At 33.4% G+C, this 15,659-nt stretch overlaps 1 protein-coding gene and 1 long non-coding RNA gene across 18 annotated transcripts in view; one reads left to right on the top strand and one right to left on the bottom strand.

The window, feature by feature from the left end:
- The window catches only part of TCF12 (transcription factor 12), a 345,689-nt gene that overhangs the window by 125,266 nt on the left and 204,764 nt on the right, over positions 1–15,659 (top strand). For all 17 annotated transcript variants that reach the window (XM_079125900.1, XM_079125889.1, XM_079125904.1 and 14 more), the window contains one exon: positions 11,684–11,757. In XM_079125900.1, the coding sequence (XP_078982026.1) occupies positions 11,684–11,757 (74 nt within the window). The remainder of the gene's footprint in view (positions 1–11,683; positions 11,758–15,659) is intronic.
- The window catches only part of LOC306653090, a 343,839-nt gene that overhangs the window by 72,384 nt on the left and 255,796 nt on the right, over positions 1–15,659 (bottom strand). The window lies entirely within an intron of this gene.

The following is a 15,659-nucleotide window of genomic DNA, read 5'->3' on the forward strand; positions in this document are numbered from 1 at the left end:
TGCATGATGACAGTAATGTGTGCCATAGTAAGAAAATTAACGTTTTTTGACTGAGGGTTAGACCCTCAGTGGATGTTCAAAGGTTTAAAACATAGGAGGGACAAAATCTAGCACTATTTACAATAAACACTTGTGGAACAGATTAGAATAAGCATTCCATTTCAGGTTGAATTTGAGATTTATTTTGTTGACAGTGAAGCACTGAAAATGCTGATTTACCTTTTAAATCTGGGAGTAATGGGTTTTGGAGGAGTATTTTAGGAAGATTACATTAGAAGCAGGTGATGTGTTATGAAATTGTGTTTTAGGATGATTAAGAGGGTCTCTAGCACAAGAGTTAAATAGATATACAGCACAAGAGCACAAATGTAAAAATGTAAAAAGGTGACTTAGGAGATATTCATAAGAAAAAAACAATTGTAAGGAGGGTGGAGAGAGAAGGGAAGGGGAATCAAAGATGATGCTAGTTTACAAATATGGTTGACTTGGATGATTATAGTACTACTTGTGGTGTTAGAAATATTAATAAGGGTGGGATATTGTCCAGAGGCATAGGAGGAAAGTTACTTGATGAATTTGGCTTTAGATATTGTGGCTTTTAAGTTACGGCAAGGTACTCAAAATGAATGCTTTCAATAGGAATTTGGAGATTCAGGATCCAAAGTGCAGAACTGAATTTAAGACTAGGAATGTACTGGGAATGTGCATTTGAAAATTTATCATTCCAAGAGGACAAAATCATAAAACTAAGCGAACCATCCAAGGGTTAGAGCATAAAATCACAACACATAATATAGGACAGGTACTTTTGTTTTTTTTTTTTTTTTTTCCCTAACAGAAGTGAAAGGATAGAGAGAGACCCAAAGGTTAAATCTGAGAGAGGCTAAGTAGTTAATAATTTCAGATATCTTAGAACAGGGGAAAACACAGCCCATGGTTCATTGTCTGTTTTCATAAATAAAACTTACGAACATTGCCATGCCTACTTGTTTACATATTGTCTATGTAGTGCTTTGCACTACTGTAGTAGAGTTGAGGACTTGGTATGGAGAACAGTCAGCCTATAATTGCCTAAACTATTTGCTGTCTGGTAAAAAGTTTGCTGATCTCTGCTATAGAGACTCAAGAAATGAAGACCAAGAGCACAGTTTATATATATATATATATATAATTTTTTTATATAATATATAATTTTTTTTCAAATTAGGATGCTTTTGATAACTTGAAAGAATTCATTTTTATCCTGTGGACAAATGTCCACCGAGAACCTGCTGCGTTGTCTGACACTGGGTTTTGCTGGTATGATCTAGGAAGAGGCTGGATAGCAGGAAATTACAGTGTGTAAATGGTCAGGAATGGAAGTGGTGAATGTAGAATTTTATTGTATAAATATGGAAAGAAATGATTAGTAATTCGAAAGGTATATAAGGAAGAGATTTTTTTAATATAGGGGAAATATGAAAGGAATATTTTTATGGAGTTCCTTTGGAGAGGCAGTGTGTGTTGCCATTATAGGAATTAATGGTCTAAGACCTGAACACAGGGAGTACAGGGGCCTCATTACAGGAAATGAATAGAATTGTTTGTGGAATTAAGTTAAGAATAGTAATTGCTCACACAGCTGTTTTTAAATAGCATATTGTGTTAGGTAATCAGCAAAACTTCACTAAAATGTACTTGATAGTTATATAGAAACTGCTTTATTGGTATTGACTTATGATCGTAATGGGTACTATAAAAAACAAAAAACCTTTCTATGCAGTTTTCACATTGGTAAAACATTGTATTTTTTTTTTAATGCAATTGTAATGTTTTCACCTTTTTTCTAACCGCCAAACCCAAATATAGTTGCCTTGTTCAAGAAGAGCAGCAGCATGAACTTTATGAGCTCACCGAGCAATGAGGTGTGCTGTCCCTGAAAGAAGGAGTATGTTTGGTTGCTTCTTTCTTCTAGATAAAAATGGAATGTTTTATTGTGTGACTGGATTTAGGTCTTACTAATTTATTTGTTTTCTGTGTATTTTGTTTTCACTACATCTTCATTCTTTTTTTGGTATTTGGCTTTTCTTTGGACTCCCATTTTAGTTTTTTTGCTGGCTTTTTAACAGTGCCTCTGCCTTTTGTTTTTGTTAGCTTCTCTAGAGCTGTTAAAATACATCATTAACTTTTCACAGACTATTTAGAGTTAATATTGTACCACTTCACTTAAAATGCAGAAATCTTTTGACCTTATGGGTTTATCTTATGGGTTCACTTACTGTCTTCCTCTATCCTGTTACTGCCTTGTGTATTATATTTAAATGCATTGTGACTCCTATGAGAGAATGTTATTTTTCCTTAAAAACAGCTGTTTTAAAGACATTATAACACACCTTTTTATTTACTGTGTCAGTGCTTGTTTTTCCTTTCTCAAGATTCAGGTCCCTTTGATAACATTTTCCTTCAGCCTGAAGAACTTATCTTACTATATTTTGTACCCAAGTTAGTTGGGAATGAATTCTTAAATTTTCTTTCACTTGAAATTGTCATTATTTCATCTTTATTCTTGAAGGATACTTTTGCTAGGCTTAGAAATCTAGTTGATAGTTGCTCTCCCTCTCTCTCTCTTCATGCCCCACCCCAACTCCAAGCACTTTTGAGGATGTTTTCCCAACATCTGTTAGCATCCATTGCTTCTGAAGACAAGTCTGTAGTAATTTAAATTGTTTCTCTCCATGTAATATAGCTCTTTCGGATCATTTTCTCTTTAATTTTGGTTGTCAGCAGCTTGATTTTGATATGCCCGGGTTTGGTTTTCTTTGTATTTGACCTGTTCGATTTTGACTGAATAGAGTTTTTAATTGGTAAGTTTGTCACATTTGTGAATTTTGTGGGTAAGTCATCATTAAAATATTTTTTCTACCTTTTTTTTTTGTTTTTGGTTCTGTCATTATACCTATGGTTAACCTTTTAGTATCTTCCCTTAGGTCTCTGAAGCCCTGGTCATTTTATTTTCATTGTTTTTTTCTTTTCAGTTGAATAATTTCTATTCATCTGTCATCAGATTCACTTACTCTTTCTCCTGTTGTCTCTATTCTCTCTTAAGCCCTTCTAGGAAATTTTATTTTAGGTATTTTATTTGCTGTTTAAAAAGAGTTTTAATTTTGAGATCACTAGTCTTTTCATTCATTGCAAACATATGTCCTTTCCTCATTGAGCACATTTATAGTATCAGTTTTAATGTCCTTGTTTAAAAATCCCAACATGTTATTTTGAACTTCACCTTTTTTCACTTGAGATTGAGTCACATTTTACTATCAAGGAATTTTGGATATTATCAGTGTTATTTGTGGAAATTTTGGTTTCTTTCATGTTCCTTCAAGAAGTTTTTATTTCTTTGTTTTAGTGAGCCTTTAATTTGGGTAAACTCAAAGTGAAATTCTAACTTGTTTGAGAATAGCAACTGCTCAGATCTCAATTTGATTGTTTGTTCGCTGCAAACAGACTTGGACCTGCCCTGTTAAACATGGGCCTAAAGACTGGAGCAGATATATACCAAAAATTTGTCCCCCCCCCCCCCCCGCCTTTTATTTTGTCTTTTTTCTTTTTGTAATTCTGTCCTTTTTGGTGACTGTGGTTGTCCTGGCTCTGTCCTCTTTTTCTTCACCCCAGAAAGACAATGGATTTTCTGTTGTAATTGTAGTAGCTTCAGTTTATGGATGCCTGCCTGCAGGACAAAGTTTTCAGAATGGGAAACTCACCTGTTCTGGTCTCTGAGACCTATTACAAAGCAACTCACTCATCCTGGTACCCCATAGACACTGAGGAATAACTGTGTGTATGTGTGTCTGTCTTTCTCTCTGTCTCCAGAATTTATTGTAGCTATTTGTAAGAGCTTACTGTACCATATTGAAAGCAGAGTTTTCTGGTCACTTCTAAGATTTCCCCTACATCTTTGTAATCTGCCCTTAAAATAATATTTCCTTTAAAATAATAATTATTATTTTACTAATTCTTGAAAACTCACTTAGATTGCTTGACATCATTGTTTTATTTTAGTCTTTTTAAGCTTCCTTTTTTGTTTCTAAATTCTTATGATAGATCGTCTTGTGAGTGCACTAATTTTACATTTCCTTAACTATTCAGTAGACATCTGAATGCAGAATACAACACTTCTGCTAGGTACCAAAAGAATACAGAGATGAACAAATATGTTCCATGCTGTAAAGTTTTGTTGGTTGGATATATGTTGTAAGGGTCCTTTGTGTTTAAGACAAAATAAATGCAAATTAATTTCTGAAAAAAAGTGTGATTGTTTTAGAATTAGTAGAGAACACTTCACAGGGGAGGGGCATTTAATATTAGTTTGAATCACATAAATTCAATAGGTGGGAGAAAAGATTAGGGTGGATTTTCTAGGGCACGGAAATAGTGGAGATAGAATATGAATGTTTGATCAGTCTTCACATGTTTAGGGAATGATTAATGTCTTGAGAATGGAGATTGAGTTTGTGAAGCATTAGTAGTGAATCTGAAAAGGTACATTGAGAAACCTGGAAGAATACCACGCTCTGGAGTATGGTTTTATTCCTGGAGTGGCAAAGGATCACATTTGAAGAATGATTGTATTTGATCTAGCTTGTATTGTGGCAAGATTTGTGTATTAACAATGTTAACTGTGAATTAGAATGAACATGATAGAAGAATAAAACCCGAGCAACTGTGTATGTGAAGAGAACAAATGAAATAGTTACTAGAATAATAATGTCGAGGTAAAAATAATATGAGTAACTGATTGGTTAGAGGAATATGAAGGATGAGTTACTGAATTTCAGAGAATCATTTATATTTCTAACCACATTTGTAAATATCATGATGAAGATATGAAACTTTATATATATTTTAAATTCAGTATACAAAATTTAATTTAAAATGCCACTTATGCCAGCATACCTGAGATGTAAAAGAGTTAATACAGAGTGATTTTTCTTAGGTCATGTGACAGGATCATTTCAGAATTACGGCATTGTCTCTGGAGTGGTTTAGCTGCCAAGCAAATGAGGACTTCAGTTTCTCTAATGCTTTTGCTCTTTGGGGTAGTTACTTGTGACATAGTTGTTTATAGATTAACTGCTTCTTGGTATAATTTTCAGAATATTTTTCAGTTGTTTAGAATATTGGTTTTGATTATGAACCAAAGAATAATAAGCTAATAAGTGGTGAGCCAATTTTAGTTCTATTTTATTAAATTATATTATTTTTACTAAATACACATGTTCTTCCACAAATATTTATTAGTACCTACTGTGTTCCAGACAGTATTTTAGGTGCCAAAAATATAAATAGTTAAAAAAACACAGAATTAAAAATATTTTTAGTCGTGGATGGACACAATATTTATTTATTTACTTACTTATTTATTTATTTTATTTTATTTAGTAGTGCTGAGGATGGAACTTGCGACATGCTAGGCAAGTGCTCTACCACTGAGCTAGAACCACCCCAGCCCCAGAATATATTCTTGTTTTTGTGGATCTTTCAGTCTGGGGAAAAAGTCAAAACAGTTACCCTTATACCCAAGATGGCACTTGAGCAGAAATCTGAAAAAGGAGATGAAGGCAACAGACCATTTAGACATGTAATGTGAAGCATTTTATTAAGAAAGAGGAAAGCATAAGTGAAAAGACGCCAAGGAAGGAGTGTGCTTCATGTGTTTGAGCAAAAAAGCAGGGGCCATGTGGTTGAAATAGAGTGTTCCAAGAGAAAGAATAGTAGGAAATGAGGTCAGAAAGGTGGGAGGTGGAACCCGTACAACATTATAGGCCTTTGGATTAGATTTGAAATTTGATGGGAAGCAACCATTAGTACAGAGCACAAGATTTGATTTGTTTTTAAAAGGCCATTGTGATTCCTGTGTAGAGATTACAGACAATAGGAAAAGCAAGTAAAAGGAACCCCATTTAGGAGCTGTTACAGTAATCCAGGTTAGAGATGATTTGGTTATGATAAAAAGTGCCAAAATCAGATTTGGAGATGTTTACAAGGTAAATCTCAGATTTACCATTGAGACTGAGAAGTGAATTGTTTGGGGGGTGAGCTACATTCAGAATCACAGAGGTATCACCTCCCCGCCCCCTTTTTAAACGAATTGATCATGTTTAGCATCTCTGGAAGAACATAGGTGACACTTGTGTAGGTGCAAGGCTTTGGTTTTTAAACTGGGGAGGAGTGTTCTACTTGCTTCTCAGGTGCAGTGGGAAGACCCTTCCTTTTACCAAAAACTTGATGGCTGTTTCAAGAGGAGATTCAGAGAGAGTTCGATATTTTTATGTTTCTTTGGACAGAATAAATCTATCAGGTCACTAGATGGTTTCCACTAAATAATTCCCAAGTTGCCCTCCGGGAACTTGTTAATTTCAATTCTTGGTCATCGGGTGGCTCCTGTTTTTCTTAGAGAGTCCTGGCATTTCCTTATGGCCCTGTATGTTCCTGTTTTTTAAAAAATTTAATCAGTAGATTTCCATGTTCAGTTAAACCTTTATGTGGCATTTATATCACAGTTATGTGGCTATTAACAATAGCGTTTCTTTGGAGACTATTTTCAAAATTGGTCATATTCTTGATGAGACATTTGGTATCATAGTTCACCGTATTTTGTCACTAAAGACTTTAATGGAGAATATGTATTTGTAAATCTTTGTTTTCAACAATGCCAAACAGAAACTGTACTTGAATTTTAAAAGATGACCTGAGAAGACAATTCCTTCTAATCTTTTTACAGGACTTAATTTCTCACATATGTGTTTTGTTTTTAAATTAGATTGTTTTATTTGACAGTTCATTGCCCAGAATCTCTTGTAAATAAAAGCAAAACCTTCAGAACCACTTATATACCTTAGAAAAGGCAGTATATCTTCTCTTAAATTTCTAACATTTGATACTAATAAATGATACTAACATTTTCCTAGCCTCCCCACCTTTTAAAAATAATTGCAGCAAAATAACAAAGAACTTGTTATTCTAATTTATCCTGTGTTGCAGTGAAATTCAGGAAGAACACATTGATAGATTATTTCATGTGTATTTAAAAATCTAAAAACTACAATGAAAAATGTTGGTGGTGGGTTTTTAGATGGGTATTATGTAAGTTTATTGCAACCTTTGAATCTTATCTAAAGGAATATCATCATTACTTGAACAATTGAATAAAGAAAACTATTGAAGACAGACACTTTCACAGCTTTGGTTATCAGATATAGTTATCTCCAATCAGATTTCTCTCATCCAATCATTTATTGAATCCGCCTATAGCAGATGGTAATCCTGCAGAGCATATTACTTATCACTTATTTGTGACAGTGCTGGAGTTTGCTATTTTTGGAATATGTTTTACTTGCTAGAATAAAAAACTTGATTTTATTGCTAGATTGAGGGGATAAAGGTATATGTGCACCCCTGTGCTCTTCCTCCCAACTCCATATGTATTCGTTTTCCACAGGGCTGGACTCTGATGCATGATGCCTAAGCAGTGTGGCCATATTGACTTGTTTTCTTATTGCATTTGCTGTAGGGATATCATAATTACTACCCTCCTTCCTTTCTTCTTTTCATTGTTTCTCAGCTTGGTAAAGTCTCCACTACTATGTAAAATATTTTCCCAGTTCCAGCCTTCCTTCTCTATTTACCGTAGCCTTCAATTTTCCAGGGACAAGTTTGAGGAGAAGAAACAGGGTTTTTGTGTCAGCAGCTTTGTGCCTTTTTGTGAACCTTTTTACCCAATCGCATTTTTTTAAAAAATATTTTTGGTTGTAGATGGACACAACATCTTTATTTACTTTTATGTGGTGCTGAGGATCGAACCCAGTGCCTTGCATGTGTGAGGCAAGTGCTCTACCACTGAGCTACTGTCCCAGCTCCCTAATCACATCTTGAGTAATGCCTCCCTCAAGTGCTCAAACTCTGTAGTGTTCATAATCTTTGCAGGGCCTCTGGGGGAGTTGGGGGGGAACCTCAGCTGTTTAGGGCATACAAAAATCATTTCCCTCAAAAGGAATTTGCTTCCAGTTTGTGGTAATGGATGAAAACTTAGAAAAACCTATAGGAAGGACTCTGTTTTAGCACCATGAAGGGGAAGGATTGGGTTAGAAACTGTGAGATGATTTTATGATTGACTGTAGATTGAGTCTTCACTCGAAAACAAATGGTGGTGGTGGTGGCAGTGATAGGGAAGCAGGTAGACTGTATCTGAGTTTTTTATTGAAAAGGGAATAATTTAATGCTAGATAAAGACTATCTATTTCTCAAAGAATCTTACTTTTTGACATCTTGAAAAAGTAGTTCCCACTTTTTGTTCCTTCTCAAAGGTCCCAACCTCTTAGAGAAATGTTGGTATATGTATAATTTCTGGTTTGCTTTTAATTACTGAGGGTGGCAGATTGCTTTCATTAAATTCACAAATCATTGTTTAAAAAATGAAGCATAGGACTGGGGTTGTGACTCAATGGTAGAGCACTTGCCTAGCACGTGTGAGGCATTGGGTTTGATCTTCAGCACCACATATAAATAAATAAATAAAGGTTCATTAACAACTAATAAAAAGATTTTTTAAAAAGAAGCTAAAATTCCATGTTTATTCTTTACTGGAAAATACTAAATAAAAGTAACCATGCTTTTTTAAATGAGATAAAAGTAACCATGCTTTTTTTAATGAAATAAAAACATTAGATTTTGTTTAAATTGGTTCCATTCAGAAAGGCAGATACTAAGAAATTCTATATATATTAAAGATTTTAAAAGGGAAAGGAACATTTAATTTGTATATACATTATTGATTACTCCTTTAAAATGCTGTTAAATAGAAACAGGATAGATTAACTTACTAGAAAGTTCCAACAATACTCAAATTGTTTCTACCATTCAGTTATTTCTAAACTTTCTCTAACATCTGTTAATTAAGTCTGTAAAGGAGCTAGCTTCTCTAAAATTGTTGAATTGACATGTCTGTACTAGACATGCAAATGAAAGAAAATATATGGGAATGACATATTTTCAGATACATCTTAACAGAAATGTTGCCCCCTCCTTATCACAGTATTGTAACTGTGGTGTATTTTCTTGTTTATCAGATTTTGACTGATTTGTATAATATCTGTGTTAAGAAGTTCATATTTTATGTTAAATTTATTTTTTCTGCTTACCTTGGTCTTAGGCTAAAGCTTTCGATGGTTTATTATTCCTGTCATATTTCTGTGTTTATACATCCATTGTCTTCAGCAAAAAAGAGTCATTGATACGAAAAGATGACTCTTGTCTTTGTCAGTGCCAGCCACGACCTTTACTTAGAGTCTGAATATGTTAACAATAAAAGTACAGAGCTCTGAGTTTAAAACCTAGCCAGATCCTTGTTATTCTATAGCATCCTTTAAGCCCCTTGCCATGTCCAAGAGCAGTGATATGTAGTGCTCTTTAGCTGGTGGCTCAATTACCTAATTACCATTTAGTTTAATTAATCTTCATGTTTCTCTGTGGAAGAAACTGGAACCACTTAATGAAAATAGAGTATGTGGTTTTCAAGAATTTCATGTCTCTCTTTAATTTTGCCTGAGATTCATGTGTACCTAGCACCCTTCTTTTCTGTATTTTCTTTTACAAAATGTATTCAGCATAACACGGAAGCCTTACATTTATTAATCATTTGCTATAAGAAAATTCAATTATACAAAGAATTAATTATGGTCTGATTGTTTTCATTAGAATGGGACTAATCAAAATAAGTTTTCATTATATGATCAATGAAAATGATATTTTTGCATATAAATTTTCATAAAATTATTTGCACTTTCATGTAACATTATATATAAGTGGGTTTTGTAAGTGAATAGTAGTCTTTGTTTTTGTTTGGGTCTCAGGAATTCTGTCTGCCATTCTGTAGTGTTGATTATAAAGAAAATGCTTGGAACATAGTTCATAGGTAATTGGTGATACTGGAGAGATGATCATAAAGTATTTTTTACATGACACTTCCCATATCAGTAGATGCTTTTCTTAAAATTTGAAACTTTATTAAGAATTCTTCAAGAATGAACAGAACATTCTGAATTTTTATACATAATTTCTGTTTTTAAATCTTCTGGTTCAGTTGAAATTATAACTGGAACATTATCTGTACGCTAGCTCCCTCTTAGCTGCAGGGGATACATTCTAAGGCCAAACTCTGTATATACTTGTTTTCCTTATACATATACTTACGAGAGAGTTTAATTTTTAAGTTAGGCAATGTGAGAGGTTACAGCAACTAATAGTAAAATAGAACAATTAGATATACTTGTAATAAAAGTTATTAAAAAGTTATTTATTTGTTGAATTTTCCATTTAGTATTTTGTAATTGCAGTTCACCAGGGTAAGTGAAACCACAGACATACATAACTACTGAATGAAACACCATGCTTTCTCTTAACCCCCCCCCCCGCTTTTTTTAAAGAATTATTAAAACATACCATAATCACTTGGTACAAGAAGTATAGACTTATAAAAAAGAATACTTTAGGGTTCTAAGAACTGAATTATTAATTAGGACATCCTGCTTTGGAAACTCACACCCCTTTTCCTTTTCTTTTTTTTTTTTTTTTTGTTACCCATCCTTTCAATTGGTAATTATGTCTTATAAAAGGACTTTGGGAACCATGGCAAGTTACCAGAGAGTTTGTGGCATTTTATTTATCACACTCACAATTTTACCTAAATTGCAGAGGCCTTCCAGGAATATTCTGAAAGAGAGAGAAGGCCTAAATTTACCAGATTGTTGCCATTGTAACAACTAGGTTTTTCACATGCACAAATGAAGCTAAGTCTATGTTTTATATTTATCTTAGAAAAAAGTTCAAAAGGGGTTAGGAAAATGTACCCTCCTAGGAATCAAAGATGGGAAAACTGGAGTTATCAAAAAAGAAAAGGCAGAAATGACCAAATTAGAACATCTTCAGCTCTTGCAACTTTATCTGAGAATTGAGGGGGAGGTAAAAATAATGAAACCCAAGCTTAAGAAAGTTCATTAAGAAACACAATGAATTGTTTTATTAGTGATGGTCACTTATCTCTCACTTTGAGTTTTCTATTGTGACTTTCATAAAAGTGGTTCTGTTTATTTGGAATTAGGTTGTGTGTAATTTTAGAGAACAATAACATTACAAGAGTAAGTTGTCATGTTTTGATTAATTTTGATATAACTAATATTGGTTTGATACAGTTCGACTTAATTTGATCTCTCCATTTAGGAATATCTGATGACTGATCTGATAGAAATCAGTTTTATAAAATTGATAGTTATTTGGCTTGCTTCATTCATATTTTTGTGGTTTAGGAGCCAAAGTTTCATATTTTCATGTAGGCAATACTAAGCTAGAAAAAGTTTCGAATCTACTCATAGGAGTAGCAGTGACTGGGAGCAGAAATGGAGAAGTCTAGAAATATTTTAGTTCTGAAACTCCATAATTACACAGGTATCACTTAGAGAATACTGGAGTACTGATGAAGGTACTCTGAAGTAACTTATTTTCTCCAGGTTTCTGAGGCAAGGATTGGATTGGTATTCAGCAAATTCCATGGAAATGCATGTTTACTTATTGAATTTGAATTATACTCTGTGCTATACCATACCAAAAACATCCTTTTGGATTTATGTATTTCATTCTCTTCTTTCCTTAGGTATGGATGAACGTGGAGGTACATCATCTTGGGGAACAGGTGGTCAACCAAGCCCCTCCTATGATTCATCTAGAGTAAGTTTTCTTATTGACTCTTTATGGGGCAGTACTGGGGTTTGAACCTCCAGGGTCTTGCAGGTGCTAGGCAAGGGCAGTACTACTGAACTGTATCCCCAGTTCCCCCTCCCTCATAATTTTAATTTTGAGACATGGTTTCAGTAAGTTGCTGAGGCTGACCTTGATCTTGCAGTTCTCCTGCCTCAGCCTCCTTATTAGTTTGGACTATAGGCTTGCATTACCAGGCTGGCTCTTACTAAATCTTGAATAGAACTGTAAAGATAATTTGACTCAGTAAATAATTTCTTTCCTATGTGAACTCTTATTTCCTAAGAGAAATGAAGATTAATTTATTTTCATGAAGATAGAATACTGAATAGTTTCACTATAAATTTAATTATTTTATAATCTGTCATACTTTGGGGATTTATTGTATTTTGTGTTATTTCTGTATCTGAATTTTCCTACAGTGCTTCTCACAAAATCTAGAGGAACTCAGAGTGCCTTACTAGGTGCTCACTGTACTTACATACTCATATTTCTTTGTGCTAATTTGATTTGAAAGACGGCATTGGCTTTCAGAGCACAGGCTTTCAGCCTCTCCTCTGCTAGTCTTATTTCAGTCACCACCAGCTGTTTCTGTGAGGAACTCTACAGCTCCATCTCTTGGAAGGATATCAAAACAGATGACATTTCTTGGTTACAATTAAGAGAAGATAGGATCAAGCTAAAAGTGTTCTACACACAGAAAGATCAAAAGATTAGAGCCTTTTCTACAGAAACAAACAAAAATCCCTAAAACTAAAAAAAATAAGAATAGGAAATAGAAAATTAGATCAAAGAATTGTCATTAAAGTATACATGGTGTTCCCAGACTCATTAGTAAACTGGTGAGGTTAAGAGATAATTTCCCAAAAGATCATATTTAAGCGAATAATGAACTATTTCTTATTTCTCTTAGAATTAACCAAGAGAAGATAAACAAGCATAAAATTTATGAGTCCTTAGCCCTAGAAGTGAATTGGTTTAAGTAAAACTAAAACTGAGTGTATGATTGGAGTTCATAGTCTCATAATGGATTGTACCCTTTTGCATTGAAAATGCTCAAACTGCTTCTTAAAATATGATATTTTGCTGTTATATTTGATCATAGTATATGTTTTATTTAAATACTTTGTGAAGAACTGGAATAGTTGTGTGGAATCATAGAGACTGTGAAACAGGATTTTAAGTTTTTCTTTTGGGAATCAGTGACTGAGAAATCGACACTGCAGTGTAAAGATCCCTGTGCTGCCTCTCTGAAGACTTGATTTTACTGTTGACTTCATTATTAACTAGCCATTTAATCTTGGACACATTATTTTATCTTGGGGATAATAAACCAGGTTGATGTATGCATTCCTTTCCACCTTTAAAAGTTTCTGATACTTTGAATAATATTGTGAATAAGAGAGGTAGGTTTCCCATTTGGATTTTGGAAATAAAAGTTTTATGTAGTGGCAAATTCACAATATGCTACTTATTAATATTAGAATATTTCATTTGAGAGACTTGAGTTACTGTGTAATAACATGTTATTTCTTAGAGTGTATTAAGTGGTGCCTTTGTATTTGATACTCATTTCCCTCTCAAACTTCAAGTTTTTTTGTTTTCTTGCCTGAGCACTATATAGGATTTTAGGAGAACATAATGATGTATCTAAATATTTATGTAACTCGTGATTCTGGAATTAAGTTTGCCTCCAGAGATGGAATCCAGGGAAAGCCCTGCTTTTCTTCTTGCTATTTGATCTGTAGGTCAGATGTGTAATGCTGTCTTTTGTTCCTATTTTATATTTTTGAGCGTAGATTATTTGCAGTGCAATGTTAAAATTGATTATATAGTGAACTAGTTTTCTGTTACACACACACACACACACACACAGTCTCTAGGTGCTTCTAGCCTATCATACAACCCCGTATATATTTCTGCTTGTTTATTGGGTGATCATATAGGGTGATGATCAAGTGCTATCCTTCTTTATTTTTGTTCCCACTGAAATCCACTCTTCCACCAATTTCCCTCCTCTTATTGTGTTCACAGTCTGACCCTAAAATGGTTTAGTGAGCTAATGAAAAAATTCTGTTATTGGTTGGCTTGTTTTGTTTTCTAAGTCCATTTTTAAACTTTCTTCCCCCTTTAATGCTTCTTACCAGAGAGACGCTTGTAGTTACTTTTGAAGCTTCCCTCAGGACTACTTTATAGGAGGATTATCAACTTTTAGGGGTTCATCATCATTCACTTATTTTTTCATAATCATAAAAATAAATGGTTATAATTTTGTAAATAAGACTCATTTGTCCAAAGTACTTTATTCTTTTGCCTATTTTAACATGTTGAAGTTTTTAAGTTCCTGTTTTATATTTTAGTAATTTGAGGTTTTAAAATTCAGAAATAAATACTGGATGTTGGCTAAAAACCAGTTTTGATACATTATTAGTGAAATAACTCAATTTAAACTCTAATGAAATTGCAAATACTTTTGTAGAAATCATGTGAAAAAAATTAGATTTTATCATATTGTGTTGATTTTACAGAAAATTGCATTGTTTAAAAATAATTTGATTTTCAGTAGCATCACTGAGTAGAAAATTTGTTATTTTAGTTTTTATAAAAATTGAAAGGCCTGGTACACAAAATGATACTGAAAACTGCAGAATTAGTACTTGGATGGAGTTATAAAACACATGCTTTTAACATCCATGTGTTAAACTATCTAAGCTGCTGTTCTTTCCCCCTTTTGCTCCAATTCAGTGCTATAAGGGACAAAGAACGACTTTTTTTTTTTACAGTAATGTAAAACTGTATTTGGCACATGAGCCCTATTATTACTGTATGTCATACACGATACAGTGTAGAAGGGGCAATACAAAATCATGTAGGTTGAACTTAATATTTATTTAACAGCTTTTCAAATTCTTTGCTGTGTATACCATACATGGGTCCTAAATTTATCATATAGATACTAAATTTAAATATGATTCTAAGATATCTTTCTAGAATAGTAGACTTGAGCAAATGAGCTCCAGCTAAGTCATGTAGTGAAGAGACAGAAACTTTTCTTTGATGTGTTGGTTTTACATACGTTCTCTGAGTAATGGGAAAAGTCACCAGTTGCCTTCCAGTCAGGTGTGGCTGTTCCTCAAATGTACCATAGCCTCCACAGTATAGAGATAGTTAAATATATAGTCATTAGAAATATCCATAGAAAACCATTTAGTGAAGAGATTTTATGAGGAATATAAGGAATATATAGTGGTTATAGAAGAAATAATAGACATATCCAGCTTTCTTAGGAAATATGGATTTGAACCAGTTCATGTTTGAGGCAGTCAGAGGGAAAGAATTCTTCATTTTATCCATAGATCTTTCTGTCCTTGTTAGAAACCGGGAGGTTTCTATTCTCTTAAACTCCTACCCCTGTCCATTTGTGCAGAACAAAAATACACACATTAAAAAGAAGAAAAGCATCTTGATATGAAAGACAGTTGCATTTTTTTTAGAAATTTGTGAAAGTCATGATCAAGGTAAAGCATCGAAGACAAATGAAGGATTTAAATTTAAGTTGGTGTAGACAAGGACAAAAAGAAATATATTTGATGAGTTTGTCCTCTCCCTTTCTTTAGTGCAAAGAAATGATTTCTATATTTGCTATTGTACCAGATATGAAAGTCAAAAAATAGCATGATTCTTTTTTTTTTACTACAATGTTGATGATATATTCTTGTTTCAAATTTTTTTTCCCTCTTGCTACCATAGTGATTCTGACAAGTTATTTAAATCTACTGTACGTTAAATTACCTGTGAAATGGCATAGTGATAGCTAATTCATAAGGTTGTTTTGAGTATTAATTGAAACAGTATAAGTATAGTGCTTAGAT

This window comes from Sciurus vulgaris, assembly GCF_902686455.1.
Source record: "Sciurus vulgaris genome assembly, chromosome: 2".
NCBI lineage: Eukaryota > Metazoa > Chordata > Mammalia > Rodentia > Sciuridae > Sciurus > Sciurus vulgaris.